We start from the raw sequence: 27722 nt of genomic DNA on the forward strand, positions 1-27722 counted from the left end.
TCCAATGCCCTTCTAAATAAACTCTTTATTCCTAACTTTTTGAAATTTCTCCATATATATATATATAGAAATGGGTCTTTTCCTTTCATTTTTCATACTTTATGGTTAATCATTAACACTTTTTCTACGGCTGAAAAATGAAAAGTCTTTCTTTAATTTTTGTAGGTTTTCTTTTTTTTTTTTTCTTTTTTACTAAATTATATTTAAAAGGTCGCTACGGTGAACTTTACTTGCAAGATTAAAATCGTTGTTATTATACATGAGCTAAATCTTGCTTGAAACTATTAAAATCGTTGTTATTATACATGAGCTAAATCTTGCTTGAAACTCTCAGTCAGAAAAGTTTATTTCAGAAGTTTAATAAATCAATCTCGAGTTTATTTACTCAAACTCGATTCAATTTAGAGTTTAAAATTGAAAATTATTGGAAAAAAAAAGAAACTTAACTAAAAATTATAAATGAATCCAGCTAGAGTTTAAATACATTTTAATTATGTTCAGAATCGACTCAACTCATTTTATCCGAACACTAACTACAAAATACTATTCATTTTGAGGAGAGAGAGAAAAAAAAAATGATAAGATTGTTTAGAAATGAATCAATCGGTCAATTGATTTGTCCCAATGTTGCTTGAGATGTCCTTTTTAGACAACTAAATGTTTATTAAAACAAAAAAAAAAATTTCCATACACAACAAGAAAATGAAACAAGAGATAAAATGGGAACACGGTTTTGTCTCTATATATTTATTTGTTTACACACAAATTGGAGTTTGAAAATCCATTTCGAGTCAACTACATGCCGTTTGATTTTCAAATTATGTGAATTGGATAACATTTTAATTATTCTTCCCATTATTTATTTATTATTATTATTTTCTTCATGCCCTCTTATTCTTTGACTTTTTTTTTTATTTGGTAATAAAAAAATTTATTTTAACTAATCAGGAATAGTTAATTTAATTAGCACATTTTTTTAGAGGTCAATTCATACAATAATTTTTTTTTTGAGTAAGTAAGTAATTTCATTTCTGATATTCTTTTCTCATATATATTTTTTTTTCACTAATTAAATTACAGTGCGGGTAAAAGAAATAAAAAAATCTTCTTATTATCAAATTAAATGAATAATGTGAACACAATTGCAGACATTGAAAAATTACAAGCAATAAATTATAATTTTTGGTAGAAGAGATAAGATTCAATGTGTCCTATATATATATATATTATATAATTAAGTTCATTGGGGATGATTAGGCTATCCATAATACAAAAAGTTAATCTTATTAATTACAGATTATTCATTTGTGTTGATAGCAGTTGGCAGCACCATTAATTTAATTAATTAACTTTAATTTTTTTAATAAACAACCTTTTCATCTCCTTAATTTTAGGATAGTCTTAGTACGGTGTGTATATATATATATATATATATATATATATATATATTCAGTGTATTACAGAGAGGACGTGATTTCAAAATATAAGATTATTTTAAAAAATATATATATCCGATCGAGATTACACTTACTATGATAATTTTTTATAAAGTGAAATTATATTTTTCTATCCATTTTTCTCCACGTGTTATATATATATATGTTGATTTATAACCTTGTTGAACTTCAAACATCTTGAATTCTTCAATAGGATTTTGAATTCTTCAATTTAGAAAAATATTTGTGGGAATTAAGGTTTTAAATCTAATTAAGTTAAAGCACTTATTGTTCATGTTTGGCTAGAAGATATATGTAGTGGTAGATTTTTTTTTTTTTTTTTTTTGGTATAAACCACCGGCATTCGGATCCTATTATTAGAGACTATCTAATTTAATTCGAGGATTAATCACAGTTAAAGCTCTTCACTCCTCTTTGCAGATGTATTTGGTGGGGCTTAATAAGTTATTTATATGTTTTTATAAATGGCTGAGTATTTATTTCATATATGTAATAAATAGGATCATATTAAAGATTTTACAATCTTTTATCTCTTTCAAATTTAAATTCATGATGTTAACAATGAAGTTCAATTTTTGACGCAAAATTGTAGGGGTGAGCAATATCTAGATTTGAGTTGAAAACCATACTGAACTGATTCATTTTGATTTGGTTTGATAAATTTTTTAAAAATCATTATCACTCGGTTTGAACAATAATAGCTTTTTGATTCGGTTTTATATATAACTGACTAAATTAATTTTTTTTAGTCTAAAATAGATGATTCATTTTGAAATAATCAAATTCAATTTGGGTCTCATCCAAAAATCGAATCGAACTATTTCATTTTAGTTTGATTCAGTCAGCTTTCAAAAAACTCGATTGCTATTCTATTTGAATAGTGATACCCGTTCGGTTCAGTCTTATATACAGCTAATCAAATTAAATTTTTAGCTCAAAGTAGATAGTTCAGTTTGAAACAATTGGATTAAATTCAAACCGATTTTCACAGTATTCGATCCGATTAAACCGAATGCTCAACCCTACAAAAATTGAAAAGGAGTGGGGTAGGAGGCAGAAATGTAGCTTGTAAGTCTTTGGATAACACCTAACAATACTAACTACTACAACTTTTTTCTATCTAGAAGCAAGAAAAAGTTGAACGAGGAAGTGAAAGGTTAGCCACACAGGTGTTGTTCTGTTGGATTAGTGGGGCTCCAAAACTTAATTTTAGTGCAATCAAGCAATTAATTGATACAACAAAAAGCAATAACACTTTGAACTGAAGAATAAAAGGGAAAAAAAAAAAAAAAAAACACATAGAATCCTTATAAATGTCTTTGGTAAGAGTTAACAAAAGACACGTACTAATGTACTTTTATACTTATATTCCCATAACAATTGGAACTTTGGCAACAAGTGACAACATTTTTTCTTTTTCTTTCTTTTTTTTTTTCCCCCTTTTTTTGAAGATTATTAAGCATACAGTTAGTTCCAAACATGACTTATTATTCTTTTCTTATTGTATTATTTATATGATTCTGTTTTAGAGGGAAAATGGTTAAAAAGAAAAAGAAAAAAAGAATACATTCTTTGCCTGTTTGTTATTATGACAAGGAACATATATGTTAGCATGTTGTAACCATAAAAGGGCATTTTTGGAGGTTTTCAATCAAGAAATTAAAAATTACAAAGAATTATGTTTTTCTGAAGATAAATGGGAATTGGAATTTTACCATTATAAGATGGACATGACACCTACATAGTCATAGCATCAATAGTAGATTTCTTTTGTGAATTTCTAGCTCCAAAGAAAGTGGAAATATAAGAAAAAAAGGGTTCATCTTACTAACATTTGTTTATATATATATATATATATATATATATATATATAACATTTGTTTGCAATTATTCAAGATATATATACACATACACATCATTTTCTTATCACTCTTCAATTATTTGAGACATTGTATTTGGTTTGGACCTTATTCTTGCTAAACTCCTTTTTATCCTTCTTCTTATCCTTCTTATGCTTATCCATTTATGGCTTTATTTATTTATTTTTTTGGGTGATATTATTGAAAAATTGTATTGTAAGCCAATTTTTGCAGGTTGAGTTTATCTCTTTTCAATCAAGCAAACCATCACTTTCAGAATCAAGAATGCCTAAAGAAAGAAAATGCCTCATTTTGCTTTAATTATTTCATATTTAAACTTTCAAATAATACTTAAGACCATAAAATAATTATTGCACATCATGTTCAATTAAAGTTAAAGCTAATTATTTCACGTAATAAAATTAAAATATCTCTAGTCTTATTCCAAGAATTAAATAAGTTCTTACAATTTATATAATTGCGCCATTATAAATAAAACAGACGGAAAGGCGAATCCTGATATGTAATGTAATATTATCTCAAAAAAAAGTTATTAGACAAGTTATCACTCCTTGATTGAAAATTATTAGTTGAAGAAAATTAAAGGGATTTTTTTATTTTAATCATCTGATACCTGAAGTCCACTGGTCTAATTAATCTGAATTCACGTTAGATAGACCCACAAAGAGAGCAAAGCACTCCCTCTCGAGCATGGACTCCATACAAGTGGGGGGTTTGAAGAAGCTACTACACATGTTTTTCCTTTTGTTTTGCCTAGTAAAATCATACTAGTGTTTTGTTGTTTTTTTTCAATTGTTGAAAGGAAGGGGCATTATGGTAAAGGTGGGGGGAAGGGCAGTAAGGTAAAAGTGTATATGTTGTATAAAATCAACAACTATTAACAGAAATTTCAGGATTAAACAGGAAAAAGAATAAAAATGGTTGCAGCTAGTAACTGCATTTCCCTCTCTTCGGTTTTCACATACCCACATGAAAATGAAGTGTTGTTGGCAAAAAGGAAATCCACATGCAAATTTATGGTTTCCAAGAATTGCTTCAAAATGTGTAGGATCAATTGTAAGCTACCAGATAGCGGAATAGAAGAAAATCCCACAAGAAAAGATGCCTCATTGAGCTCAAAAAACAGAATGGAAGAGTACAATATAGCAATGAAAAGGATGATGAGGAACCCTTATGAGTATCACCATGATCTTGGTTTGTTTATTTAATTCCGCACTTTGTTCTTGATTTTTCTTTCAGTTCTATTAAAAATTTTTGTTTCACTCTGCTGAACATTTAGTTCTAGGTTTTTGTTTTTCTCCCCATTTTGTTTTGATAAAATTTCTGTGGAAACATTGGATTTGTGTTAATTGTTTCTTGTTATTGTGTTAGTTGCATTTCTATGGCAATCCAACAGTGCCTTTGTTGATTGTTTTCAATTTTTCAATTTTGGGTTATTGGTCTGTGTTTCAATTCTTGTGCATTGGGAATGGAGGAAATTTTATTAATTTAGGCTGGATCTGGATCTATATGGCTTTCTTTTAGAATAGAATTTGGTTTAGTTTATATTTTCTGATATTTTTCCAAGAATGCAATGCCTATTGCCTGATATAGCTAAATCCAAGGAACCACCTTTTTATGAACTATTTTCATTCCTCATTTTTTTAATGGAGCTGACCCGTTCCTGGATAATGCAGCATGTGCCAGACTCTAGTTCTTATAGAACTTGTTTAGATTCACATATCAATGGCGTTAAGGAAAACCATATCAATATTGTTGATGTGATGTAACAGTTCTTGATTTGAAATTGAAACTACTGCAATTGTTTTTGGATTTTGAATAGTTTAATGTGAATTCATGTGGAGTTACTTGAAAGACAAAGTTCTGTTCTAGTATTTGCTTACTATTGACTATCTGTGGATATTTAACAGGGTGTTTCTCTTTTTTCTGAACCACTAGTTTGTATGTGTGTGTATAAATAGAAGTTTGAAACATTGTAGCTAGGTTATGGATTCAATCATTATATTTTGCAGTTTTGGCTTCCTTGAACTCCATCTTTGATGTGAATAGAATTCAATTGCCTTTCAATGTTTTTGTTTTTGCAAAACTTCCCTAAATGGAAACTACTGATTTACTGACTTCAGGTATGAACTATACACTTATAACCAATAATTTGATTGTGGGCTCTCAGCCTCAGAAACCCGAAGACATAGATCATCTGAAACATGAAGAGAAGGTGGCTTACATTCTAAATTTGCAGCAGGACAAGGACATTGACTTTTGGGGTATTGACTTGCAATCTATAATAAAAAGATGCAAAGAACTTGGAATCCGTCATATGAGAAGGCCTGTAAGAAAATTTTAAATAAGATTTATTAATTCCTGCACTTACTTTAGATGTGTATATATTAGAATTCGATGTTCTACCAGTTATTATTTTGGTGTAAAGTGAATGACTCTGGGAATTGATGTTCTTTTTTTCAGGCAGAAGATTTTGATCCAGATTCCTTGAGAAGTATATTACCTAAGGCTGTTTCATCATTAGAGTGGGCCATTTCTGAAGGGAAAGGAAAAGTGTATGTGCATTGCACGGCCGGACTGGGAAGGGCTCCTGCTGTTGCAATTGCTTACATGTTCTGGTTTCAGGGAATGAAGGTCAGTCCTCAAATCGTCTATTTTCTGCTGAGAATGTGAATTTTAAACTGCTTTGCTATATGAAGCATACTATTCTGCGACGTTATTCTTTTGCTACTTTCTCAGTTAATTGATTCTCTACTTGCATTATATATTTTCTGAGAATCATTTATGATTATGGAACAGCTAAACACAGCATACGATAAACTTACTTTAAAGCGACCTTGTGGACCCAATAAACGGTCGATACAAGGAGCTACTTATGATCTTGCCAAGAATGATCCATGGAAAGAGCCATTTGAGAGCCTTCCAGAATATGCTTTTGAAGACATAGCAAATTGGGAGAGGAAATTGATTCAAGACCGCATTCATTCCCTCCGTGGAACTTGAACATTTAGGTAAGCATACTTGTCATCTCAAAAGGCAATTCAATCCAAAATTGTAGCTGTCGGAAATGCTCTATTGTATGAATTGAGACCATAAAAATATGGACTAATGGTAGTGGTTATTTTATTGCATTCCATTTTTCTGTGCTAGGCTATGATGATAGTTTAAACCTTATTGACAGGAGAATATCAGCTACAGGGAGCTGGAGCCGTATTCTGAGTCTGAGGATTGTACAATTTGGCTCAAAGATAGAAAGGCCTTCAAGGAGTCTATTTAGATAATCATAGAGTTCATTATTTATTTTTTATTTGATAAAGTTTGTATCCTTGGAGTTTACACCATAGAAACACCATAAATAAATGTGGCACCAACCAAGATAGACCACAACCAGTGCAATTGAAGCCATAGAAGCTCTTCTAATATACATGCAAATGCTAGCTTAGATGCAATGCAATCCTTCTCAAAGATCAAATATGACATAGTAGTGAAGTTAACAACAAAGCAATATGAAAAGCTGTTGATCATATACGGGATAGAAACGGATTGGAATTTCATTCCTAAGGAGGTTAAAATTTAGAAAAGAATTTACTGGACATTAGCAACGGATATATCCGTTGCGATTTTAGAACGTATACTATATCCAATTCTAAAGTTCTCCGGTATCCATTTTAAAGTTCTCCAGAAACGCCCCAAATTGTCTCGGATAATTTCCACTTCTGATCCATTTCTAAACCGATTTAGCAACAGATTTTGATAATTTAGAACCGAAACGAATATCCATTTCTATTCAAGTTTTTTCTTGTAGTGACAGGAATGGCAATCAAGAGTAGAGATTTTCCAGCTAAAGGAATGACCAATAATGTGGTTCTAATTTGGTTCCCTCTCTGAACAATTTTGGCAAATGACAATGTGCTGGAAATGAAAGTGGTTCCCAATCAAATCAATGGAAAAGAAAAGCAAAAGGATAATTGTATTCGAATCAACATCATGCTCTTCCTTTGAAAAAAAAAATTAAGAATCAAATTAATCATGACTCTACTTGAAAAGGAAATTAAAATTGATTGATTTTGTAACTGTTAAACAAAAACTACAGTGCATATAATTTTCCAATAAAAAAAAAAAAGAAAAAAGAGTTCTTCGAAGTTCAGACATTCTGGATCTTGGCAAGTTGTTCTTGACGCCGTCCTAGATGGAATGCTGTAATTATCCAAATCAGACAAACCTGTTGTCCAAATAAAAAAGACCGGAACCTTTGGAATTCAGTGGAAATATAATATCATAATAATAAAATGCAAGAGAAAGGAAAGAATGATCATCCAAACATATGGCACAGAAATAACACCTGGATAAGAAAAGGGTTTCAAGAACCAACAACGCCACTAGATCAGTAGTAATCCAGCTTAGAAATATATATACACACACACACACACATATATATATGTATATATGAAATACCAGTTGAACATACAGGCAATGCATAGAGCGACACAGTTGAGGTCTTCCCATGAAGAGTGCTGAATAGTAGCTTGTACATTCCTGCTGCTGTAGCATCTCCAAGCCGTTGAACGACTACATCTATACACACCTGCAGCATCATGTAAATAGTAGCATATTATGGATTACAATGTTTCGATGCTCACAATATTCCACTTAGTGATAAAGGAATATAAGATCTGTATGGACAAGTGAAAGAATGTAACATGGTGATGAAATTACTCCCAAGTCCTGACATATAATAAGAAAAGATCAGCATTCATCCAAGCTTAAAGGAGTTTCAAGGCCTTGCTCTGATGTTTAAGATCTCAAATTGAAAAGAGTTCAATGAACACATGAGATAAAAGGAGTGGGGGGAGAGGGGAATGGTTCAGGGATGAGCATGAAAAATGACATTATGTGGCCCAGGGGTGGAGCTAGGATAATCATTTTGTGGGAGCCAAATGAAATTTTTTAAAACTTTTAGAGAGAGGGGGGGGCACGGCCCCCTTAGGCCCCAAGGGAGCTCCCTATTCACATAAGTTGAGTCTTCATAATCTAATTCTCAACATAGTTACACAGAAAGACAATTAGCATGCAAAGGTCTACATACCTTTGCTTTGTATTTTTCTTCCTGTGAAACAACAGTAAATAGAAGTTCTCTTCCTGGCCTGGTCACCACGTAAGTGACCACCTGCAAAGTAAGAAATGACCAAATGGTGAGATCCCAATATGATCTCTAACTTCCTTGACCAACTCAGTTGGCCTCTAAGAGCAGTAGAAGTGGACAGTGTAACAATCTACATTGTAGCTAGATTATTAGTTCCACAAGTAATATGCATATTGAATAAAAGGATAAAAAGAAAAGGAATTTGTAACAAACCTTCCTTAGAGTCTCACAAATGGCAACTGCTATCCAAGTCGGCCAAACGGAAACTGCAACCAAATTTAGAAATGCAACAACTGGTGCAGAGCATATAGCAGTAGTCACTCCAGCAATAGTAAGGATACGCCCCTGTATTTGACAAGCGAAATAAAGAGAAACTATGAAGTATACATCTTAATGAAATCAAATACTGCAAAACATTATGATTTAGTACCCAGAAATATATAATTAAGAAATTCATCCCACAAATTTTAATTTAGTTCTAGAGCATGAACAGACAGCCATGACTACCAGAACCGGACATCATGGCTTCTCAAGTATTTTCTCTTAAGAAGTTGTCTTAGGTTAGATACCCATAAATCAATGATCTTCACCACATGGGATATTATTAAGAGATTATTTACTATGAAATCCTCTATTGCCATTATCTCAAATATATTAGTTAAAATTAATACTGAAGTTGGTTTTTCTTTGTTTTTCTATTTTTTTGTCTTTCCTCTTAAAAAGTGAACAATCAATTAAAAATTCAATAATGCATTAACGAAAAAGAATTTTAACTCTAATTGCATAAAGGAACCTTAATTCATCCATAAACACTTGAATATCACCCTTTCACCTAACATGGAAAACTGGAAGTTATAAAATAAGCCATGCTGAGGGAAGCATAGTAGTTATGAATCACACATCACCAAGTATGATGCAGTACATCTGATTATGAGATTGGTTTCCTTAAGGAAGTCCAAGAAGTATTTTTAATTTCATTTTTGTCACAAACAGATAAAACATAGAAAAAGACTCATTGAAAGAACTTTTAAAAATTTTAGCATACCGTTAATGTAAGTTGTCCAGCAAGGATAAAAACAGCAATAAAGCTATTTATCTGGGCAAACAATCTTCTTCTGCCAAGAGAACTTGTAACGGTCATGGCAATTACAGTCACTTTCTGAAATTGCAGATATAGACAAAGAGCAATCAGCAGTAAGAATACATTTTACATTTTCCGTATCAGAAACTTGGTCAAAGGTTTCATGAGCAGAGACAATAAATTGGATTGAGATCAACTGATATTGCAACTAGAAGAAAAGGTCCCCAAATACAAATCCTACTTCTAATGGAGGCCTAGCATAGGAGTATTAATTTCAGTGCAGAATAGTTGTAATGCGGTGCATGCGCATATAATTTGTACCTGTAATCTAATGCATATAAAAGGCCATAATATGAAGCCTAAAAGGAGAAGCTTAAAAATGCTTAAGAGACAACCATTTCTTAGCATTCTTCTCTTCTATCTTCTTTTTCTTTCATCCTTTTTCCAGTTAACAAAATATAGGGCAAAGATTGCCAAGGCAAAGCATAATCATTGTAGTCCTCTGTTCCTGCACAAATCATATATCCTAGATACTCCCTCTAAACATTGAATCTTAGATTTAAGAGGTGGATCTGTAAATACAAAATAAATAGTGAAGAAAAGAACAAAGTTTTTACCTGAAAATAGAAGAATGAGGATATAACTGAACTCAGCCACAGGAATAGGGACACATACAACAAATAAGTTGAAGATAATATAAGCCGGAATCCATCTAAGGTAGCCAAAAGCTGAGTCTTCACTTTGGATGTAGGTGACTTTGGAGAAAGCACTTTGGAAGTTGCTGCTGTCTGTTCATCAGCCTCACCACAGACCTTGCTTTGTAGATCAGGATCAACCTTTCTGTAGACCAGATGCGAACAAGTTACAACTTTAAGGACCTAAAAGAATAAATTTAAAATTGTGTTGCTAATTCACAGAAAATTATGCATAATTAATTTCTAGTTCTCTTCAAAGAAATTTCCTAGAAGAATATATTGATCCAACTGTAGCAGCTTATACAAAGGATACAAAAAAAAAAAAAAAAATACAAGCATCATAATTACCATACACATGATAAAGTAATGCAAGAGCTCACAGATGTTCAAGATTGCTTAGAAGCATTCTCCAGAAGGCAATTGAACAGAAAAGGTACTAATACAACTCTATCCCATTGAAAAGGATGGTTGTAGAAGCATTAAGGATAACAAGTAATCACTACACAAGCAATGAATGGCTATGCACTATGTTGTAAAGTTTCAGAGTTAGTCAAGCTTGCAATGCATTAACAAATTTCTCATTGTTAATATAACTTTTTACTTGACACTGGTAGTAACTTTAATGTTTGAACACATAATCTGGTACCTTATGGGAGATAATTCTTCAGGAATTTGGGATGTATCTCTCTTGATCCCTTTTGATGACTGCGCAGCAAGTTCCATTAACAAAGCTGCAAATAAAAGTAGAACTGCAATGGACCAGAAAATAGCTTAAACTCTAAAGCAACAAAAAACTAAATGGAAATTTGGAAGTTTACATCTCATCTTTCAAACAGGTGAAGAAGCATACATACATGGCCCCAACCAAGCCATTCCTGTTGCAAATAATGAGCCAAAAAGCTGCCCAAGTGTAGCACCAGCCCCAATGAACCCAAACAATCTTGAACCTGACTGAATACAAGATGATCGTCAAATGCAAATTTAGTAAACCATGATTCATCTTGAGAATCAGCTTGCTGCATGCTAACCTCGCTGTCCATCACATCGATTATTCTAGCCCAAGTTGAAGATATTGTAATAAGATTAAGCAGAGCAACCTTCAAACAAAAAAAAAGGAAGGAAGTTTCACTTTAAGCTAAACTTGAAGACAGTAAACAAAATGCTGGCGGATAAAAGTAATGAATCAACTATCATACCCAGAGAAATAATCCAATTCTCACAGAAATGTAAAACCATCTGTGTTCCGCCCAACTGCCAGAATATTGAGGAGAATCAGTTTGATTGTCATCTACCTTTATATCTTCCTTTAATTCTGCAGATATGGAAACTGCACCCTAGGCGTTGAAAAAAGATCACACGATAAAATTAAAGAAACAAAATTCAGATAACGAATAAATGAATTTACAACAACAACGAAAAAAAAAAAACTTCATGCCACACGCTACCTTTGTTTTGAATAGCAAAGTTCCACCTGATGAAAAATGCCATAGAATGAAGAACACGACAAGTGATACGCTAAAAAACCTGTGTATCAAAAGTAAAGCCTGGAATTTCAAGAAGCACCTATTACAAGACGATATGTATAAGCACATAAAACTAAAAACAGCCTTTACATTTATTTTAAACAAAGAAAAGAAAAGGAAAAAGAATTGTTAAATTCAGCTGTAACTTATGATTTCAGTAACAAATTGAAGGATTAAACAGCCAAAAACAAAAATGTAAAGCAAGTACCTTAGCTTTGGAGAAATTAGGCAAAGAGAAAATGAGAGTAGACAAAGGGGCAGCGATCAATGTGAGAGCTAAGGATCCAACAAATAAACCAGGTAAATTCGATAACCCTAGAGAGATCGCCCCGTCGTCCCTCAATGGTAACACTACAAAATACGCGCTTAAAATCTGCAACCAGAAAAAATAAAAACATATAATTGATGTAAAATTCTATTCAGGAAAACTTAAAAAACCAAAAATAGCAGAAGAGAATAAACTTCAGAGGGATTACGAAGAAGAAACAGGAGGAAGAGTGGAGCAGAGACGAGACTTCGTGAGGATGCACAGAGACGAATGTGGAGAGGATTGCATCCAATCGAGACCTGTTCATTCTGTTTAACAATAACATTTATATTTCGATTTGGTTAAAGGATTGATAATAAAAGAGTTATGGATTTCAGGTAGAGCTCGAAGGTCAATGCATTTCTTTCTTTCTTTCTTTCTTCTCGCAGAATTTTCAAATGGAAGAAGAAAAAAAAGAATCTCAATTACGGAGAAACGACTAAACGACTTAACGACACATAAACGGGCCATTTTTTATACGGCTTTGTTTAATGAGATAGGCCTTCTCTCTGTTTCATTAAGCCTATCCATGGGCTTTTTTAATTGTTCCGTTCGCATGGCCGAACCGACAGACTAGTTGGTTTTGGCAATAATGGCGTTTGTCTTTCATCAATACAAACGTCTTGTCGTTTATCACGGGCGCAGTGTCATGGCAAACGAAGTTGCTTGGGTTGACAAATCGAGAGTATGTTTATTACAGAAGATCCTGAAAACTTTCTCTAATGCATTCTATGGGTCGTTTCTTGGTTTGTATTTAATAATTTCCGAATCATCCCCTTGGTACACACATAAACGACAGAAAACCACAAGTACACGGCATGAATTTCCGAACCATCACATTTGCAGAGAAGCACCAGAAAACGACATGATTCATTATAAACATTGGACTGTAGTTTTACAGGTTGAGTTGAATTAAATTGTACATGTCATTAAATACAGAATGATTTCACTTGAGTCTCTCCATCCTTTGCCTTTCCAATTCCTTTACCATTTGCCAATGCTCGAGCGACAATGAGGTCTCACCAAAACTTGCAGATATTAAGCGGCCCATTGTCAGCCATCTGCAATCAAAATAACATATCATAAAAATCCAAGCAAGACAATGAAATATAGGAAGTTAATATCAAGCAAGAATACTTAATATCAGAGCTAAAATATTTATTAGAATCTCACCTACTAAAATCTTGGCTGCCTAAACTTCGATCTGCCTGCCTTGCAGCAACCAGGTCATTTTCTACCACCTGTGAAATATCAGCAATGGCATTAAAATTATTAGTTCACAACTAAAGAAGATGCATTTTAGCATCCTTCCATGCATTCGTGCAATTCTCCCATAATTGAGGTGATTATAACTGTTCTGAACTTCCATAACACAGTTAAATGATGAAATAAGACTTTTCTCAAAAAAAAAAAACCTTCTGCATTTCGGACTCAATAGAATGTGGCAATGATCTGACAGTGGCCAAGTACCATCTCCAAGCTTCCAGGACTTCTGCAGCCACAACTTCTGAGGAACCCACCAATGAAGGCTGGAAGGGTACGATTACATCAGCTGGCAAGATGTTTGATTTCCCCTCAGATAATATAAGCAATTGGACATCGGCTGCCATTTCCATCTTATAGAATGTGAAGTCATACTCAACCTGAGACAAACATATTTTCTTAATGAGTCAATTTTACTACTTCCAATACATGCATTGACAAACTGACATTAGGCATTTCTGTTACATTAAACATGAGAAGATTTTCAGTGCTAGATTATACATTCAAGGTTTTCTGTAGTTGATCTCACATACAGATTGATTAAGTATTCTAAACACACAATGCATGCACATACAGCCAAAAACAGAAGATGAATCTAACCTTTTGGAACTCTATCAAATTTTTTAGCAATCTCGCATTGTCAACCCCGACAGAATTGAGAGTTCCTGCTTCCAATTTAGTCTCATCAATCATCAAGTGTGAGCCCTCAGCAAGCTGAAGAGCTGCAGGTGTCAATCTGAAAGATAAACATATAATGAGGTTAAATTGCAAGTATGGATAGTTCTAATTCATCTAGTACATTAAATTAATGAGAGAAGGAAAAACAAAATTCTATAATAATTATGGAAGTGGCTACCTGTTACTCTGATAATCTTTTTTTGGGGCAAGAGAACTCCTGTTAAGATATTCCACAGTAAGGGGCATGCATTTTGTAAATGGTAGAAGGTTCTCGACAGCATCATTAAGTTGATTGCCAAATATGGAAATGCTCTCTTTGTTCAAACAAGTGAGATTTAATGAAAGCTTCCCAACTGCAACATTGTCCACCCTGGCATGCACCTGGTTAAGAAGTCAGTATTTTATGGTTGAAGGTGCTAGGGATGTGGATAGGGAATGATGGGATGACAGATGACATGCGTGAAAAAAATAGCGCATGCATAAAGTAGATGAAAGAGAGCCATTTACCCTGGACAGGAGATGCAACAACATGAAATGGGCTGCCACCCCATCATTGCCAAGAATAGCTGTTAGATACCTCAACAGAGCTTCTCTCACTTCTTTGACCAAATGGGGCTTTGGCTGTAGAATGAAAGAGAACAAGTACAGTTAAAGAGAGTGAGAAAGTGTCAAAACAACTACAAAAGGCAAAATTGGTTGCAAGTCAAAATCCATGCAGATCTTAGTTTTGCTGAAATACAACAAAGACAATGAAATCAATCAGTCTGGGTGAGATGAGAACAATGGAGCACGAAATCACCTCAATTATGGGAGAATTGCACAGAAAGTCACAAACTGCAAGCTTCTGATGAATAATACAATGAAGACGTGGCACCTTCACCCATAAGAAATGGTGCAAATATAGGTTTTAAATTAGATAGCATGTGAATAAAATGAGGGATAAATTTTCAACAAGAATTGGAAGCAACAAACTCAAAAATCTTCTAAAGCAACATAGATCATCAAGATAAGTTAATACCTTGTTGGGTGGCAAATGGACCAACATATCATCACTATAGTCATTAGAGAACCCATCGTGATCATCCTTCTCCACTGCAGGCTCTGAATCAAAAGTCAGAACCCCCACAAATTCAAAAACATCATTCAGCTTCAATTCACACTCAGGAGAATCATATATCTACACAATGAAATCAGGAAATTCATCAGATTGGAGAAAAAGGTTAAAATGGTTCAACAAAAGCTTTGAGTAACAGAGAACTAGAAAGTAATCTGGCCCCTTTACCTTTACTAGACAAGGAAAAGAATCTTCATCAATATCAGGTACAGCAATTGAACTAGAATATGCACATTCTGCATTATAGTCTTGAGACTTTGAAGATGAAGAAGGATGCCCATCCTCCCTCTAGAAAAGAAAAGGATGTCCATAAAATGTTTTAGAAACATGCATCAGCAATCACAACCACAAGGCATCGCTATTGATATAAATCTATTCAATAGAAAATACGAGAATCTAGGCAACAAAATGAACAGAATGCAAATGCATATAGTTTTAACTGAAGTAGATAGCAATCATCTCACAAGAAAAAAATAATAAACAAAACGGAAACAATAACAGTAATATTATATAATCTTGAAATTTAGATATAAATTGTGTTTGATTTTTGAAAAGAAAGGGTTCAGATGTAATCAAAATTTGATTTTTACTGAATAAAGTATTGAGAAAAATGTGGTCAGCAATCAGCTCAACAACAAACAAATCTATCTCTATTCTCTAGTCAAACAATCAATAGCAAGCAGGGCATGGTACTAATTGACAATCCAATCCTTCGATGACGAGAATAATTAAGAGAATAATGACAGGGAGAAAATTAGAAGTTAAACATTTACACATCTTCCTTCCATTATTCAAGCCCAAAAATCAAGTTAACTAACATTCAGACTTCAAGCAAAGTGACTGTAACATTAAAAGTTAAACAAGAGAACATCGTTCTCCTTCTTAACTTAAGAAAGTAAAATATAAAACTTTTATATGTCAAGCAAAGAACAAGATAAAGAAAGCACTCGTGCTTACCATCTTTTTTGCACTTGGAGTACCTTCAAACTCATCACAGGAAACCTGTCATTGGACAGTGATAGTCACGAAAGCCAAGCAATTAACAAAATTAATGCATAGAAAAGAGAAAATTTACTATTTACAGGACTAAGAACATTTATCAGGTTAGAACTAAAGTCAATATGACCATTAATTTGATGGATTATATAATGACGCCCATATTGATATGATAATAATCCACAGACCATCTGAACAGTCATATATTCTGGAGCTAATAAAACGGACAAAAAAAAAAAAAAAAAACCTGAAGCTACCCTATCGCAACTATAAAATGTAATAGTTTAGATAGTTGAGGAATACTTCATCAAAATAGGAGATATGAGAAAAAAAAAAAAAAAAACAAATTTTAATAACAGAAAGTACACCACAGACCTTGTAATCCATAGCTTCAAAGTCCTCTCTACCACGCTTATCTCTCTGTTGAGATGTCCAATTCATGTACTTATCAATGGCTATCTTAGAAGCAGATTCAGCCCACGAATTTAGTCCTGGGACCTGGAAAGCCAGAAAAAGGCCGCATGCTCAGAATAATCAGTGACCACTAAAACAAAAGTTAGTTTCATGAACATCATAATCAAGCAATTTTATATCAATCACGTCATTAACCAGGACATACTTGATAACACAGTATGCTTGCAACAAAAGACCAAAGGAATAAACTTTTCAAGGAAAACTTCAGTACAAAAAACTCACTGGAACACAGTACAACAATCTACGCTCCCAAACACGCATATCTGGCGAAGAGCCCATAGGATGTTGAGAAAAATCCTTGAACTTGTTCGTCCTCCAAACTGAATCATCCTTTAAGACGCAAATACACCTGCTTTAGTAACAGTAAACAATATGCGTGTATGCTGTGGAGATGACTGAGTGTATAAATTTACCTTGTAAGCACCAACATAGAATTCATTTCCCAACATGTCTTGTATCATTCCCCGGAATCTGACTAGCGTGTTGGGTTGAACCAATCTTACAGTTGCAGGATTAAGAATGGGAACCTAAATTATTCAATAATCACATAATAATTAGCGAGTACTAGGAGATTATCTAAAATCTACACATAATCCAACAAGATCGAGATTATTAAGAGCTAATCCATATAAACATGACATCAAAGCTGGATCTGATAATCGGAGGTCAATCCAAAAGCTTAACCTTTAATATATCCTTGAAATACCTGGGAAAGGTGGGATTGGTCGAAGAGGAAGTTACGGAAGAGGTCGACGGCGCCCCAATCCTTGCCATCGAAGGAAGAAGGGTGCAAACCGGACCCGATCGCCTTATCGAATGTCAATCGGACAGCTCCGAGAGGGTTTGCCAAGCAATCGTAAGTTGGTCCGACCATTTCCGCTATGATTGTTATTTTTCTCTGCGGTAACTCTCTCGGAGACTCGTGGAGGTTGAGACTATGGAACGGCTTGGCGCGCTAAATGCTCATAAGTAGGGATAGTTCTTCCCGCCAAATTTGTTCTTCCCGCCATTTTAGTGACAACGGAAGCCCTACCCGACCACCAGAGGGTCGAGAATTTACAAAAAAAGTCACTACTATTTTGTGTAATTACATGTATGTGCGAGATGTAATTAACTTTACACGGGGTCGTTCGAGGCCAAAACGGCAACCTTTCACAACCTTTACGTTATAATATTTAAATAAACATTCTTTATGTGCAATAGGTAATACGAGCGATCCTTGGGTGACCGAGACGGCAGCGGATCCTTCACTTTGAGAGAAGCCATTTCTGACAATAAGTCCACCGGTTTCACCATCAACTCAACGCACACAGCACGAAGCAACCCTCGTATCATCTTCTTCTCTCCTCCTCTTCGACGAAAAATGGTCTTTCTCTCAGTTTGAACCACACAGTCCAGTAAAATGTCATGAGAATCACGCAAATCTATTAAGGCAGATTACGCAGCGAGATAGGAAGGGAACAGAATCAAAGAGATTGGTTGGTAAGTAATGGCATAACTCCATCTCTTTATTTCGCCATTAAATAAATACAGGGATCGGGGAATTGTTTAAGGCATTGTAATGGAGATTGGGAAAAGTTGATTCTTTTTACTGATCCCTATACAGTGGACATATAGTAACAAAAGATGCCTTATTTCTATGTTTATTATAACACACTCATTGTACTTGTCTTTTTGAAACAGCAGGAATTGATACTGGCAAATACATAATCAAGCTAACACGTGTGAAACATGTATTTGTCTCAGGTTTAGCCACAAGAATTACATTTCAAATGATGAATATGCAGTCTGAAATGCAATCTGCTGGTGGCAATGAGAAGGGCACTTTGTTATGGATATTGCAGCTCATGGAAACTTTTTGCTTTGATGATAGCATTTTGGAGCACTGACTGCGAGTTGTATTTATTGTGCATACTTCATTCCTTCCCTTTGAGCTTTTTGATATAGAAGAGGGAGCAAATCATTGGCAGTTGATATTTTTTGGCTTTGATGATATTCTTAACTTGATTCTATATGGTATGAAAATAGCAGGAATGCGCATATCAATTTGGCTTAAACAGAAATGTCATTGTATATCACAGCTGGGTATAGTGCACAGATGGATATACTCTTTTGGGGATATGTTCTTGGAAACAAAGGATCACGAAGCCGACACCAACTAATTTGGGACTAAAACTTAGTTGTTGTTATTCTCGGAGGATGAGTTTGATAACTACCATCTATAAGAGTGATGTAAAACCTCTATATATTTTGGCAATAATAATTACAATATTATGTTTCTTCCATTATGCTAGTGAATGTTTTTATGTCTTATGTAACTTTGCTTATTTGTGTTTAGAGATACTTTTTAACTTTATGAGAAGGTGGTTCATAATCATAAACCTACAACACATGCTTTTTTTTAAAGAAGTAAGACAACTATAACCAGAAACAAACAACTCATCTTTTTTAAAAGAAAGAAAGACAACTTTTTAAAAGAAGAATTTGATGTATAAAAATTTTGGAGAATAACCATCAATCTATCAGGCATTACAGCGAAGACAGCCATAATTTCCTTTTGTTGAGCAATATGCTAAATTGCTTAGCGTCAAAAACACATACTACATTCATCTGCTCTGTGTAGCTGTAAATTTTGCCTCAAACAGCGCCACTTGATGAACGGTAGGTTTGTGGTTAGCTGAACCACTTCTACTCAGAGAAAAGCCAGAGTTCCATATTTTGCCATCTCTATATTGTTGAAGGACTAGCATTATAATTTAACTAGAATTATTGATTCCATTGCGAAATTAAACAATATTGACATTTATCATTGAATTAATACAACAATTGAAAGACAATTCTCTTTATATTAAGTATCAATTATCTATAAAAATGAAAATTTCATTCAAGCAGTAATTCCCTTTATCTGGAAAAGAGTCTGGTAAAAAAGTTTCCAGAATTAGCCTTTTCTTGACATGCTACATGAACATATCTTCCAAACTTGTCTACTTGCCGTGCCTCACCTCTTGTATCTTTCTTGCACACTTTGCATGTCTTGTCAACCCAACCTTCTTCAACATATTGGCCATCCACTAATTTCAAGAAAAGAAAACAAAAATTAGTACAACTCTTAAGTCATCATTACACAACACTCAGCAGTATCAGATTTTATAGTTCATGAATTGCATACCATCAATGTAGGATTTGAAGAAATCCTTGTATGTTCCTCCAATTTTCCTTCTAAGAGCACCATACTGCATTGAAAAGAAATCCCAGTTAAAAAATAGCATAAACCATAAAATCTACAGTTTGTTTTTGAATCAATAATTGGGAAATTAACAACAATACCTGTTCTCTAGTCATTCTACCACCAGACCTGGTTTTTTCTCTGGCCTCTTCAAGAAGTTCAGCATCCTGTTCAGAACGAACTTGTGAAAAATCTAAAGCTTCAGTTACACTACTAAACAAAGATTGCTTTTTTCCCTTCTTTGCTTCCTCTTTACCGTTCTCCGATTTGGCCAAAACTCTAAAGTTAGGTTTAGACCTCCTTTCAACGCTTTGGTTATGCAGGAAATAACAGTTTTGTGAAGGTGACAGAGGAAGAGTTCTAAGTCCCATTCTTTTACTTTCCTTATATTTTGATTCCCACTTCGAAATTTTGCTTTTTTTTGCTCTTTTTATATAGTAAGTCTGGCTGTTCTTGGCCTGCAAAGCAGAACCACTAATTTGCTGCAATTTGTAATTGCATATAGTTTTGCTACCACTAGAAATATTTGGTGGTTAAAGGGAAACTACGTGGTCCTTTGACAAACTACTAGAATTGAGAGGAGCAATTGGTTCTAAATTTTTGTTAAACATGGAAGAAATAGAAATATCTCAACTATATAAAACATGGCAGAAATATCTTTGAAGATTCAATGTTGTTAAAACATTCTTGATTCAATCTCTCGATCGCGTGTCGCAAAGATTCCAAGATTTTTTTATAATCTATTAATCCCTCTAACTTTGACACCTACATTTTTAGATTGAACTCGAATTTCTGATATGGTTTTGGGTCTTAAACACTAGAGTGTTTTTTTCTTTTTTTTTTTGAGAAAAATGTTTTTACACTTTAATCCTTATCTACTTCCATTTTTCTATTTCATATAATGAGGAATACATAATTCTATACTAACATTGATAATTTACTGATACAGCTCTTCAGTTTTATCTCTACATAAAACATACTATTGCTCAAAAAAAAAAAAAAAAAAATCTATGTAAAACGTGGACAAAATTACTTGCATGATATTTTACACAACATAAACCATGCCAACCTCTAGAAGAGACCCTGGTGGAACTTTGAGCGCCACATCTGGCCCCCTGCAGTTCCTTCCAAGGAAATTATAGCCAAAATTAATAGCTAATCTCTTTAGGAGAGATGACCCTTGTTTTGCTTGAACATGTGAATGCCCCAGTATAAATGCAGTACCGGCTTGTTGAGCTGCAAACAGATCTTCTAGCTCTTCTTTTAACTGCACATTCATATCAGATTCTAGATGCGTTTCAGATTCATCATCGATGGCGAACCTCACCCTTCTTTGTGTAACCCCAACGGGTTCCATTTCAATAATGTCAGCCATACTTTCCACTGTCGAAAATCCGCCTGATACACTTGCTGGCTGCACATTCTCTTCAATCTCGTAAGCTGGTGTGCCGGAAAATGACATTGTTCCAATCACTGCTAATCTACATTCACTCGTTGATTCATTGGATCGAGGTGCATCATCATCTGTACATGAGTCACTCCCATGCCTTCGATGGCAATCATACTTGATGAAATCCGCCAGTCTGGCAACTAGCTCAGATTCAAAAGAATCAACATCCTGGTGCACATCACGGTATCCATACCGAACAATGCATCTATATGATCGATGAGATGGAGGGCCCACACGACCAACAAGATACCTTTCAGCAGGGGGCACGTGAGGGACAGGCACTGATTTTACACACACGAAGACAAGGATACGATGAAATGCAGGGAGGTTAGTGACAAAGCGGGAAAAGTTAGCAGGGATGCCAGAGGTGAGATCAGTGAAAACTAAGCCAATGCCAGGTACTCGAGCAATTCCTAAGCTTGGACCTAGAGCTAAAAGCCAGTCCAGTGATACTTTGTTATGAAGGTCAAATTCATATTTTTTAATGGTGGCATAATGCCAAACAAACATGATAGTCATGAGGAAAAGGGCTAAGAGGATGGGGAGCCAGGCACCCTCTGTGAACTTGGTGAGTGAAGCTGAGAAGTAAAGTAATTCAACTGTGCCAAAGAAAAGTAGAAAAGCAAGAGCTAAAATAGGGGGCTTGTTCCAGCAAACAATGATAACCAGGGAAGTAAGGCAAGTGGTCACTAGCATCACTGTCATCACTGCTAATCCTGCAATAGAAAATAGTAAGATCATAAAACTTCAAGTCCATAGACACAATCTTAATTGTTTGCTTAACAATAATTTGGTTACCAATCGTGGGGTAAGGCATGCTGAATTATAAGAACATACATGGTCAACGAATGTAATTCAGACAGACAGGCAAATGGTGCTCAGCTTGCAACAAGAAAGCTTACTAACTTGATGATAAATTACAAAAATACGAATATATGATAAGATATGCAACTTACCCGATGCATTTCCCATGTGTTTTGTATCTCTAAATCCAATTGTCACAGCAATACAGAGGATCATGAGAATCCAATTGATCTCAGGGATATATATCTGGCCATGTATCTCATCAGAGGTGTGAACAACCTTTACTTTGGGGAAACAGCCAAGTGACTGGCTCTGGTTTATAATAGAGAATGTCCCACTGATGATTGCTTGGCTTCCAACCACAGAAGCGAGAATAGCTATTATGAGCACTGGCAACCTCAATTTTTCTGCAACAGAAAACCTTTAATCATCATTATCGATTCGAGCACACGTGAAACCAATACACAACTTTTTGAAATTTGCTAGGACTATCATTTATGATGACTCATTTTAAGCATAGGTATGGTATGGCAGCAACTATCCACTGTACTCCTGTCGATTCTATGTGTATTGACCATTAAAATTTCCTTTTTAAAGAATAAATGTAGGTATTACCTGGTACAGAAATATAAAAACCAATGTGATTATTGTTGTCATGATGCTGCGACAGATAAGCAGCTTGCCCCATATATGCCAATATAAGTGCTGGATAAACCAGAAAGGTGAAAGCAATCTGAAGTGTGACAAAGGAACAATAAATATAAATATAACAGTATTGATTTTTCTATGATCAAACAGGATATTAACTTAATATATATACCTGAATTGCAGCATACGAGAAATGGCCAAGATCAGCAAACATTGCCTCTGAACCTGCATATATAATCATGCATATTATTGGTACTCATTTATTAGTGACTTGGCAAGACCTAGCAGATACAAACAGGCAGACTTCCAAAAAGGTAGTCAAGCAAACATCCAAGGCATAATTATGCACCTGTTATGCACAACAGTATTCCACCCAAAGACATCCATCCGCCTTTCCTTGTTTTCTTTAAGAACTTGAACATGTAATATGGAGAAAGAGCTTGATAGACATATGGATTCCAGTGGATTATGTTATATAAGCCAAGGGCACTGATGCATAGCAGCCATGTCAAGACAATTGGTGCGAAGAAAAATCCCACCCGATGTGTGCCGTAGTGTTGAAGTGCAAAAAGACAAACCAAGATGAAGCAAGTGATTGGAATCACAGCATCTGCTAATAGGTAAGGCAAAGAGTATTATAGTTCATTTAAAACTAAACATGAAACCAGCACATAAATGGTAATCTTACATTGCTAAACTGATTACGCACATACGATATATGAATGCGCTGCGCTATGCACCAACATGTATTTAATATGATAAAAGTAAAATGGAAATACCAGTTGAACTAAAGACTGAAAAATATGTACAAGAGAGTGACCTATGGCTTTGCAATGAAGACAATTCTTTCTCAATAGCATCTAATTGTAACCACCTCTTGTATATTGACATATTTAACTGTCACAGAAATGCATTGATAAAGCAAAATTATAGAGCTCACTTGTGAAACTAAATCCCAATTTCCTTCCATAAATTTTTCATTTCTCCTTTTCCATGTCTGCCAATGAAGACATACAGAAAAAGTTAAATACTTCATGAACACAAATTTCAGAAATCCATTTTTTTCCTATTTAAGTCTACTAATGGAACAGGTTTGATTATAGACTCTGTTGGATTGAGACTTGGGCAACAGTCTCCACACCAGAGAAAACAAAGGTTCAATCATAAGAAATTAGACATTATAGCAAACTTTATTATTCCATATTGATCACAGAATTATTATCTACATTTACATATAATCAGTTCAGAATTTTATTAAGAAATAACTCTTTCTTTTCACTAACTTGAAATCAGAAATGATAAGAAGTAGCAGCAACCACAGCATGCTATTCCTTTATCAATCTGACTCAGCGACAGAATTCTTATATTCCCTAAAAAAAAATTGTGCATTATACGAGGCTGACAAGGGGTCAAAGTATGGCAATTCAAGACCACAGCATGCCCATAATGGTCCCAAAACTTCCAGGCCATCCACAAACTGAATGAGAACGACAAAGTGGACCCCACCCTACCCCCCTTCAAAAGATAGAATCCAAGGACCACTTCTAATGGCCAAATACATGCACCAGTTTATGCGTTTGAGTAACTCACATCACTTTGTCAACATTTGATAATGTCACATTTACACGCAAACACTACAAAGCAAAGAAATTTTATTCACGAACAACCAAGTCCAATTCCTAACCTCTCCCCTATTCTACCTAACCCAGTTCTCTACTTCTCTAGAGAGCCGTAAACACAAGTCCAGTAATTTTGAGTCATATGAAAGTAATCCGTGTCGGAAACAACAAGCTCAGTTATTCTATTAAACATAACTTTCAGATTTTCTAATATTAATAATAAATTAAAAATGGTAGAAGTAAGGCCAATGCAAGTAAAGAAGAATACACTGATGATGCTCCTTGGACATGGATAATTCAAGGCCGGAAACTGCAGAAAAAACTGCATAGAAACAAATAAAACACATATGAGTCAGCAAACTGAAGGAACTGAAGCAATGTAAAAAAATTAAATTAAACTGAAACAAGTACCAGAAATTGCTGGAGTAAGCAATCCATCTCCAATTACCATACAAGTACCAAGAAGAACCAAAATCAGCAAAGCAGTATGCAATCCCTTGTGCTTCTCAAGGTAAGTTTTAACCCTTGAACTGTTCTTCTTTTCTGGAGGGTGCTCCATTTTGTAAGTGGAGAGTGCTTCATCTAAAACCTGTCTATTGGGCAAAAGGCTAACCTTTGCATGCCGGCATATCAAAGAATACAGCGCAAAAGTACCACCTACAGAATTAATCATGAAAAGGTTTTCAACTGAGGTTCCCAACTGATATAAGCATAGCGTAATTGTTCAGACGATTACCCTCTCCATTATCATCAGCTCTTAAGACAACAAACACATATTTGAACAAGGGGATCAAAGTGAGAGTCCAGAAAATAAATGATAAAACACCAAAAATCTCTTCATTAGAATCTGAATGTTTGATGTCTTCTGCAAATGTACTTTTGTAAACATAGAGAGGGGAAGTGCTAAGGTCCCCATACACCACTCCAAGACTCTGATAAGCCAAAATCAGAAGTGTCTTCCAAGAATCCTTCTGCAATGCAATTTTACAAGCACATTTCTCAATAACTCAGCCAAGTTGCAGCAGCAGCATATCAAATAACCAAGTTTTAATGAATTGAATTTTTTTTTATATGTTATGTCAAGTAAGTGGTCCGAAACTTGAAACAAGCAATGCCTAAATATAATTTAAAGTGCAGATCCAAGAATTTGAAATTAAAAGGCCAATGCACTAACCTTTGAGGTATCCCAACATTTTCCATGCCCAAGATCCATAGTTTTCTATGCCTCAATCTCCAAACCGAATCTCTTGAAGTTCTTAAAAATATTTAGGCACTGATCTGCAATGAGTAAACTATTTGGACAGAATAATGAATTAGAATGAAACCAGAAAACATGATCAAGAGAATATCTTCATGAAACTTCCAAAGCAACTGTGCAGATATCTCTGCTTTACAACCGCAAACAGAGAAGATAAAGAAAAGCTGGTCACATTCACTCACTTTCCAATAAATTCACATGCCATCCATACCTCTATCACACCCCCACCAAACTCTTAGAAAAAAGAGCACATCTTTCGTGAAATTTTTCACAAAAACAATGAAACTCTCGAAGTCAAGTGACACCCACATCCTACAATTTTTGTTAAAATAGTTGGACCCTTTAAACTAAAATCAATCACACAGACCTTAATAAATGTAGAAGGGCCCTCATTTTAATTGCTTAAGATATATATTTACCTTTTTTTTTATTTTCTGGTTGTTATCTCACTGTTTCTTGCTCTTGAATCAAGCAAGAAGCCCAATCCAACACGAAATATTGAACAACAACCAGCCCATAAAAGACAAAAAGGGTATAGAACAACAGGAACTTTAAAATTAACAGTATAAATAGAGCCATAGTAGCATATGGTAGATAGTTACTACTTCTATCTTTGGACAGGAAAAAAAAAAAGAAGAAAACAAAATTGAAGAATCCTAAGCGATGGCAACAGAAAAGCACAATCACGTGATACAATGGCAGTTACAATCACAAAACAATCAAACCACCACTGAAAAGTGCCCACTGCAATAAACGCCTATTTTGAGGACCATTGAACATACCCCATCATCTTTCTCTGCCCTTTTCTCTCTCTCTCTCTTGCACACGCAAATTAACATAGTACTTTAAATTTAACCACTCTTTATTTATTTACGTTTATTTCCATTGAGGAATTTCAAGATTCTTACCTATCAAAAGACACCCTTTTCACACTTTCTTCTTGCAAAAGCTCTGACGCTGATTTAAGCAGTTTAAAAAGGAAGGGTAGATGCACCTACATAAAATTGCTACTATCAAACAAATGGATTTGCAAACAAGCATCTCAAGAAAATTAAAAGAGACCAAGCCTCAATTGAACTCTTAGAAAGACCAGAACCACTCACAATCACAAATATCTTAATCTCCCAGCAAAAATTAATCTCCATAGACCAGAACCAGATAATTACTTTAATGATTACATTAGAGGCAAACCCATGTGAGTCATGAGAATTGAACATGCTTGTTAGCTAGAACTGTACTGATCACCAGCAGCCTTTTATAACCCATTTGCAGGCAACATTAGGCTCAGCTTTTTCTGTTTTCTTATACCCACTTGGCTTCCCTCCAGACCCACTTTGTCCTTTTTATCATATTAGCTAAACAGCGTTTTTCTTGGCGTATTATCTCTCTTCTTGCCCTTTATGTTGAAGAAAGATAGTGACTTGACCTCTGGTTTTAGCATGTATAGCTCACTTATGTGGGAACTTCTTATCCATCAAATATTTTTAAGCTTCAAAGCGAAAGAAAAGCTTAAATTGGAAAAGATAACTTGAACCTATAGAAACCGATAATAGTAAAGCTTTAAACTTTACCTGGATTTTCTATACTACTCTCAACCTTCCTTAAGAAAATGGCATTGCACTTTCTTTGGATCTGCAAGTAAACACTGAAGCAGCAATCAAATAGAAACGTGAAGTTCAAATCTTTTTGTCAAACTTCAATCCTCTTATTATCTTAAATTAATAAACAATACAATGAACTTGGGTCACTCACTCTATATAACTGGTTAACCAAAATGTAAGGCATGTGAGGCAGATTTGTAAATGAAGAGAAGATAGAGACTAAGCTAAAGACAGCTAGGAATGGAGATTTTGGATGGATTTGAAGGGTTAATTGAATAAACAAAAAGCTGTTAAGGCTGTCCAACCGACAATGGCGAATGTTACTCAGTTAATTGAACAGTAAAAAATTTAAATACTAAAAAGGAAGAAGGAAAAGGACAAGTGAGAGAGAGGTAACATTGATTCTGTGACAATGGATTTTCATCGAATAAAGTGATAAAAAAAAGAGCCATTTCAGTGTGTGTGTGAACATTTATAAATCCAAGTTGAACATATATAATTCCCA

The 27722-nt window shown here is 34.5% G+C and overlaps 5 protein-coding genes and 1 long non-coding RNA gene across 11 annotated transcripts; 2 read left to right on the top strand and 4 right to left on the bottom strand.

Moving 5' to 3' along the window:
• Positions 1–4214: 4214 nt before the first annotated feature.
• Positions 4215–6759, top strand: LSF2 (dual specificity protein phosphatase (DsPTP1) family protein). Of its 2 annotated transcripts, none has more exons than XM_089722235.1 (5): positions 4215–4531; positions 5461–5666; positions 5801–5971; positions 6137–6348; positions 6488–6759. In XM_089722235.1, exons 1-4 carry the CDS (start codon positions 4255–4257, stop codon positions 6338–6340), a joined length of 858 nt encoding a protein of 285 aa, XP_089578361.1. In that variant the 5' UTR covers positions 4215–4254; the 3' UTR covers positions 6341–6348; positions 6488–6759. The 2 variants fall into 2 exon arrangements, with proteins under 2 accessions (XP_089578361.1, XP_012091174.1); XM_012235784.3 differs by having other exon boundaries at positions 4216–4531; positions 6519–6759.
• Positions 6760–7348: 589 nt separating this feature from the next.
• Positions 7349–12541, bottom strand: LOC105649197 (TLC ATP/ADP transporter). Of its 3 annotated transcripts, XM_012235783.4 has the most exons (13): positions 12256–12537; positions 11988–12152; positions 11702–11800; positions 11453–11590; positions 11285–11353; positions 11111–11207; positions 10903–11005; positions 10179–10401; positions 9526–9639; positions 8694–8825; positions 8424–8504; positions 7806–7922; positions 7349–7559 (listed from the first exon to the last, which is right to left on the bottom strand). In XM_012235783.4, the coding sequence occupies exons 1-13, from the start codon at positions 12370–12372 to the stop codon at positions 7482–7484; spliced, it is 1533 nt and encodes a 510-aa protein (XP_012091173.1). In that variant the 5' UTR covers positions 12373–12537; the 3' UTR covers positions 7349–7481. The 3 variants fall into 3 exon arrangements, with proteins under 3 accessions (XP_012091173.1, XP_037496559.2, XP_089578360.1); XM_037640631.2 differs by lacking the exon at positions 7349–7559 and having other exon boundaries at positions 7566–7922; positions 11107–11203; positions 12256–12541; XM_089722234.1 differs by lacking the exon at positions 7349–7559 and having other exon boundaries at positions 7566–7922; positions 12256–12539.
• Positions 12542–12925: 384 nt separating this feature from the next.
• ETG1 (E2F target protein 1 (ETG1)) lies at positions 12926–17652 on the bottom strand. The gene is made up of 14 exons (XM_012235779.4): positions 17318–17652; positions 17025–17138; positions 16834–16941; positions 16513–16635; positions 16099–16143; positions 15310–15429; positions 15046–15204; positions 14827–14901; positions 14535–14648; positions 14206–14408; positions 13950–14085; positions 13502–13729; positions 13260–13327; positions 12926–13147 (listed from the first exon to the last, which is right to left on the bottom strand). Exons 1-14 carry the CDS (start codon positions 17483–17485, stop codon positions 13033–13035), a joined length of 1776 nt encoding a protein of 591 aa, XP_012091169.1. The 5' UTR covers positions 17486–17652; the 3' UTR covers positions 12926–13032.
• LOC110011025 (uncharacterized) lies at positions 17652–18896 on the top strand. The gene is made up of 2 exons (XR_002286090.3): positions 17652–18093; positions 18358–18896. It is a non-coding gene; the product is annotated as an uncharacterized LOC110011025 (long non-coding RNA).
• Positions 18897–19389: 493 nt separating this feature from the next.
• Positions 19390–20283, bottom strand: LOC105649195 (potassium transporter). The gene is made up of 3 exons (XM_012235778.4): positions 19939–20283; positions 19781–19844; positions 19390–19682 (listed from the first exon to the last, which is right to left on the bottom strand). Exons 1-3 carry the CDS (start codon positions 20206–20208, stop codon positions 19513–19515), a joined length of 504 nt encoding a protein of 167 aa, XP_012091168.1. The 5' UTR covers positions 20209–20283; the 3' UTR covers positions 19390–19512.
• A 408-nt stretch (positions 20284–20691) lies between these two features.
• Positions 20692–27052, bottom strand: KT2 (potassium transporter 2). Of its 3 annotated transcripts, XM_012235774.4 has the most exons (11): positions 26720–27052; positions 26525–26610; positions 25533–25650; positions 25095–25329; positions 24770–25015; positions 24627–24680; positions 23089–23349; positions 22912–22964; positions 22707–22824; positions 22244–22498; positions 20692–22003 (listed from the first exon to the last, which is right to left on the bottom strand). In XM_012235774.4, exons 3-11 carry the CDS (start codon positions 25569–25571, stop codon positions 20883–20885), a joined length of 2382 nt encoding a protein of 793 aa, XP_012091164.1. In that variant the 5' UTR covers positions 25572–25650; positions 26525–26610; positions 26720–27052; the 3' UTR covers positions 20692–20882. The 3 variants fall into 3 exon arrangements, with proteins under 3 accessions (XP_012091164.1, XP_012091165.1, XP_020540938.1); XM_012235775.4 differs by lacking the exons at positions 26525–26610; positions 26720–27052 and adding an exon at positions 26036–26189; XM_020685279.3 differs by lacking the exons at positions 26525–26610; positions 26720–27052 and adding an exon at positions 25799–26006.
• Positions 27053–27722: the final 670 nt, after the last annotated feature.

Source organism: Jatropha curcas, chromosome 6 (genome assembly GCF_041381405.1).
Source record: "Jatropha curcas cultivar XTBG-Jc1 chromosome 6, XTBG_Jcur_1.0, whole genome shotgun sequence".
Lineage (NCBI taxonomy): Eukaryota > Viridiplantae > Streptophyta > Magnoliopsida > Malpighiales > Euphorbiaceae > Jatropha > Jatropha curcas.